A 6,158-nucleotide genomic window follows, 5' to 3' on the forward strand; every position below is an offset into this window, starting at 1 on the left:
AAGGTCCAAAACACGCAATATGCTTTTTAACAAGTTGGCTCCGGGAGGTTCAGATGCCCTCATTCAGCTCAGGACTTTCTTGCTGGGGGAGAGGGAAACTCCTGCCTCCTCCCCCAGCGTCAGCTAACGCTGTCATGGCTTGGAATGTGTGTGGGGGTGGAGACCTCGGCCCCCTCCTTTCCTACCTTCTCCGCTGTAGCCGCTTATCTCGGTAGGTGTCCTTGGAGTGGCGGCGTCTCCTAGCTCTCCTTTCCCCGCTAACGGCCCTGCTTTAGCCTGTGCTGCAGGGTGCTTGCTTATTGGCTTGGTAGTATCAGGGGGTCTCCTTTGAAGGGGGCATATCCTCTGGGGCTCACGCCTTCCCCACCATTCCTGACACAAGAGTTTAAGGTGTCTCATGTACTTTCTCCCTCAATAAACTGACTCTACTGAAGATCCCGGTGTTGAGTGTGATTGACTGGGAACCCTGACACCCAGTGCCTTTCCCCCTCACACTGAAACAGCTCCATGGTGAGTTATCACCTCCAAAATGGGGCACATAATTCCTCCCAGGGCCATTTTAGTGTGTGGGAAACAGTGTGAGTGGAAGGCAGGAGTCCCTCCTCCCCCCACGCTGCGGTCCCAAGTGAACCGGGCCCCTGCAGGCTAGTAAAAGCAGGCACTATGCACAGAAAACGGATATTATTAGTATTTTTAGAACCCCATCTTGAATTTCATAGTTAATTAATTTTGGAGCACCGTGAAGTAAATTTTAGAGTACTGTAGTTATTGTATTTTATATTATTCTGTACTGTTTTAATGTTTTAACTTGGCATTCGTGCCCCTTGTGAGCCGCCCTGAGCCTTCGGGGAGAGCGGGATATAAATTTAAAGATAAATAAATAAATTAATTAAAGATAAATAAAACAACGTTCTCCATAACTGCTGTTGGGGCTATGTGGGAAACTAGCCGGGGCCGAGGAACCCAGTCCTGACATATTAGCACATGGTGAAGTTTGGCCCTTCTTCAAAGTACTTTAAAAATAATACTAGTTGTTGTTGTTGTTCAGTCGCACAGTCGAGTCTGACTCTTCGCGACCCCATGGACCAGATCCCGCCAGGCCTTCCTGTCTTCCGCCGTCCTCTGAAGCTTGCTCAATTTCATGTTCGTTGCATCGATGACACTGTCTAACCATCTCATCCTTTGCCGTCCCCATCTTCTTTGACCTTCAGTCATTCCCAGCATCAGGGTCTTCTCCAGTGAGTGCTCCCTTCTCATTGGGTGGCCAAAGTATTTGAGCTTCAGTTTCATTATCTGGCCTTCCAGGGAACAGTCAGGATTAATTTCTTTTAGGATCGACTGATTTGATCTTCTTGCAGTCCAAGGGACTCTCAAGAGTCTTCTCCAGCACCATAGTTCAAAAGAATCTATTCTTCGGCGCTCGGCCTTCCTTATAGTCCAACTCTCGCAGCCATACATGACTACTACTAGTAGTTAGTGTTTGACCATGCTTTTAGAGTATTCAAAGTGTTTCACTTAGGTTGCATGTAGACAGCCATCTTAACTGTGGTTTGAGTTGCCAGTTCTGGGCCGAGAACTTCCTGGGGATTGGGGGACGGCGCCTGGGAAGGTCAGGATTTGGGGAGGGGGGGGGAACCACCGTCCAAAGTCGCCATTTGCTCCAGAGGAATTTATCTCTGTTGTCCGCAGGTCAATTGTAATTCCAAGATCTCTCCAGGTACCACCTGGAGGCTGGCATCCCTAAGCACGGCGCTGACTTGATGCTGAGGTCATTTAGCAAGTTCGCGGTAGGAGTGTGACGCAGGAGGGACACTCCCCAGTGTGTAGCTCAGCCTCAGACAGTGCAATCCTAAAAACACTTTTATGAGAGTAAGCCCCATTGAATAGAGCTAAGTAGGATACTGAGATGATTGATCTGAGAACCTCAGAGAATATGGGTTGGCAGTAGGAGAAGCCTGGTAATAAGCAAGGTTTCCAAACTCAGGGCCAAAACAGCAGCCCAAGGAGAAGTACAGGCCTGTGTAAGTGTTAGCCTGCAAGTTGGCCCATTTTGATGCAAAGGTAGAATGCTAGTGCAGGCTAATTAATGAATTATTGTTTGGCATTGTGTGAAGAATAACTCGGAGATCCTAAGATTGTCTGGCAGCCAAAAGTTCTAGCTCTTTAGCATGATACACCACTAGGTGGCAAGCTAGACTTGCTTTTAAGGTAAGAGACATTTCATAGGTGGTTGGCCATTCCCTGCCTCTGTATCACAACCCTGGTATTCCTTGGAGGTCGTCCTTCCAAATACTAGCCAAGGCCAACCCTGCTTAGCTTCTGAGATCTGACAGGATCGGGCTACCCTGGCCTATCCAGGGTTATTCTACATACAAGTGGGCTAACTGACATGGCAAGTACACTTATACATGCACTTTAGCCACGGCTGCTAGTTTGTAAGCCGCTCTGAGACTCCTTTGGGTAGTGAAGGGCGGGGTATAAATCCAATTTCTTCTTCTTCTTCTTGCAGGCTCTGCGGAGTTGTTATAAGTCCTGCAGGGCCCTGATCTCATACAGGAGCTCATTCCACCAGGTAGGGGCCAGGACCGAAAAGGCCCTGGCCCTAGTCAAGGCAAGTTGGACGTCCCTGGGGCTGGGGACTACCAACTGATGTCCCTCCCCAGGCTCCACCCTGAAATCTCCAGGTGTTTCACAAGTGGCTGGCAACCTTAAGTCCGGGGCCAGCACTGGCATCATCATGGGGCAACTATCAGAACCCACCACTGAGTCACTGGAAGTCTGCTGGTAGTCAGAATCGTACGGAGCCAAGCCCCAGTAGCTCTACCAGTACTGCTTTGCTCTGCCCAGAAAGCACGGAGGACGCACTTAAGAAGCGCCAGGGAGATCTTGTCCAGGACCTCCAAAGCCCACGACTGATCCTGACTGACCTTCACTAAGTCTATACACCCAACATTCTACACACACAAAAAGAACCAAACTGAATAAGAGTCTGCCTCCACCAAACACCAAGCAGTTATTTCAAAAGGCAGCGGATACTTACTGTTTGATTTTGTCTGTTGTGTCGTGTACGCCATCGAAGTCGTAATCAAAAATCGGCCCGGTTATGACATTGACTCCGTTCCGCTCAGTGGCATACCTCTTCACCAAAACCCTCTGAAAGTAATTCCACACTCCTGTATCAAGACACAAGATTATCCTTAAATCAGCAACAAGTGAAGTGAGCTCTGACTCGTCAATGTATACCTCCAGGGCTATTTTTGGGCAGGAACACACAGGAACAGAGTTCCGGCCGGCTTCAGAGTTGGCCACGCCCACTACAGCCAAAACCCCTGTGTGCATGGCTACAAAGGGAAGGCCTGGAGAGCGACACCCCTCCATTTAAAGGCCTCCCCGTGCCTTCCCCGGCCTGTCCAAGGGCCAGCTTGTCCGGGCACCCCGCAGCCACGGGACGCCCAGGCAAGCCAAGGGAAGGCATGGGGTGTGGCCTAATATGCTAATGAGCTGCGCTGTCAGGGGTGTGACCTGTTATGCTAATAAGTTCCTGCTGGGCTTTTTCTACAAAAAAAAGCCCTGTATACCTCTATCAAAAATCAGCAATCCATAAAAAGGTGGGCGACAGATTCAAGACAGACAAAAGGAAGTACTTCATCTTTACTCAAGGAGTGATTAAACCATGGATTTCACTGCCAGGGAACACAGTGAAAGCAGCAAACAGAGACGGCTTTAAAAGGGGATTAGACGGCTGCCAGCCATGGTGACTAAAGGGAGCCTCCATGTTCAGAGGCAGCCAGCCTCTGAATCCCAGTGCCAGGAGGCACCATCAGGGGAAGTCATTGGCCTCTATGCCCTCTTGCTGGACCTCCAGAGGAACCGGTTGGTCACTGTGTGAGACAGGATACTGGACTAGATGAACACAGGACCACATGAAGCTGCCTCAAACTGAATCAGATTCATGGTCCATCTAAGTCAACATTGTCTACTTAGACTGGCAGCTGCTCTCCAGGGTCTCAGGCAGAGGTATTTCACATCACCCACTGCCTGGTCCTATAACTACAGTTGTGGGGGATTGAACCTAGGACCTTCTGCATGCCAAGCAGATGCTCCATCACTGAGCCACAGCCCCTCCCCACTGGTCTGATCCAGCCAGGCTCTTCTTATGTTCATATATTCTTACGAGAAGTGCATATATTTTATTGGAGGGGTGGGGAGGGGAGGAGATTGGATTTATACCCCAGCCTTCATTCGGAGTCTCAGAGTGGCTTACAAACTCCTTTCCCTTCCCCTCCCCACAACAGACACCCTGGATGATTTCCCACAAGCACTGCTCCGCGCTCACTCCTCCCTTTTGCCCGATGGTACGTGTCAATTTCACACAAGCTGCTGCATTTTGCCCCGCAGCTTCCTGCGAATTTCCCCGTCAGGTCACGCAGCAGCTTGTGTGAAATTGTCACGTACCATCGGGCCAAAGAGAAGAGTGAGCGCGGAGCAGCGCTTGTGGGAAATCACCGCATGTGAGGTAGGTGTGTACTTGTGTGTATATCCAAGTAGAAGACGTAAAGTGGGAATCAGCCCATGCAACTGCTGCATATTATTCCCTTGGTTCTTCCTTTATCATCATCTTATCCAGAAGGAATTTTCTTAATGTTCTTTAGCATTCATATAATCTGCAGATTCATTTAGCTTCTGCTAAAGAACACTATTCATGTTCTGTTGTTGTTGTTTTTTATTCTCATCTGCCTGCCTCAAGCTACAAACAAAGGAAACAGGCAACGCCATTCTGAGACTGGCATTGCCCATGGGCACCCTACAGAGGTCTCATTGTCTTTTCCTTACAAATAGGGTGGATTTCTCTCACTGCCTTCCATGCAGCTAGGCATGCACGCAAACACACATTTGTGACCGCAGTTCCTCCAGACAGCATCCTTAGTGATCCTAGCTAGGATGATCGTGCCATTTGCCCACACTGCTCATTTTCAAAAAGCAATTTAAATTGTTCACAATACCTTTGCTAGACAGAGGGGAGCCAGGGCTCAAACACTACGCTCTGATCTGGAATCCCCTTTCCCCAGCCTTCTGAAGTCACTTGGTGGGTGAAAGAAATGCACCCTGCACCAGCTCAGGGGCACCTTTCACATAATCCAGGATTAATCACTGACACCGATGTCCCAAACTGAACCCCGGCAGATTAAGCCCAGTTTAGTAAAATCAATAGAAATGCAAATAGTCAATGGTTTAGACAACAGGTATCAATGGGTATGTGTCAGGACCCACAGCAAATCAACGAAGTACTGCAGAAAGCTACACTGGGATTTTTAAACTATTTCTGTGTTTTTCTTTTCTGCCTTCCTTTCCCCACCCTTCTGTATATAAACTAATTAAAAATTCAAAAAAAGAAAAGAAAAGAAAAGAGAGATTGGTTCCCCCGGAGGAAAGGGCTGCTTTGGAGATTGGACTCTATGGCATTACACCCTGATGAGGTCCCCGTCCTCCCCAGGCTCCACCCCCAAAACCTCCAGGAATCTCCCAAACCGGAGTCAGCAAACCTACACAGCATGATGTTCATCATAAGGCTCAGGGCTTTTTTTGTAGAAAAAGTCCAGCAGGAACTCATTAGCATAATAGGCCACATCCAACAGCAGAAACTCATTAGCATATTAGGCCACATCCAACAGCAGAAACTCATTAGCATATTAGGCCCCACCCTGACAGCACAGCTCATTAGCACATTAGGCCACACCCCCATGTTACCAGAAGTGTGGTCATCCAGCCACACCCACCTTTTGCTTCTTATTCTGTTTACCTTGTTTGTTGTCAAGACCCAGGGCCTTTTTTTGTAGCAGGAACTCCTTTGCATATTAGGCCACACGCGCCTACTGTAGCCAATCCTAATGAGTTTCTACTGCTGTGTGTGGCCTCTTATACTAATGAGTTCCTGCTGGGTGTGGCCAACTTGGGAGCCAGCCGGAACTCCGTTCCTGCCCAAAATGCAAGTGATGCATCCTTGCCAGGATCTGACCAGACTCCACCAAGTTCCACGCTCCATCTCCCACATCCGGCTAGCCACTGTTAGAATTCAGAACTAGACAGATCCGGGTATCGCCATGGAGACTGTGATGCCCTTAGCACAGTGATACTCTCTCAGTGGCTCGGGAGCCACA

At 48.9% G+C, this 6,158-nt stretch overlaps 1 protein-coding gene across 1 annotated transcript in view; it reads right to left on the reverse strand.

The window, feature by feature from the left end:
- The window catches only part of ENPP2 (ectonucleotide pyrophosphatase/phosphodiesterase 2), a 39,207-nt gene that overhangs the window by 8,481 nt on the left and 24,568 nt on the right, over positions 1-6,158 (reverse strand). Inside the window, exon 12 of the mRNA XM_015413017.1 lies at positions 3,041-3,173. Within this exon, the coding sequence (XP_015268503.1) occupies positions 3,041-3,173 (133 nt within the window). The remainder of the gene's footprint in view (positions 1-3,040; positions 3,174-6,158) is intronic.

This window comes from Gekko japonicus, unplaced genomic scaffold, assembly GCF_001447785.1.
Source record: "Gekko japonicus isolate JY-2015 unplaced genomic scaffold, Gekko_japonicus_V1.1 scaffold2464, whole genome shotgun sequence".
Classification (NCBI taxonomy): Eukaryota; Metazoa; Chordata; class Lepidosauria; order Squamata; family Gekkonidae; genus Gekko; species Gekko japonicus.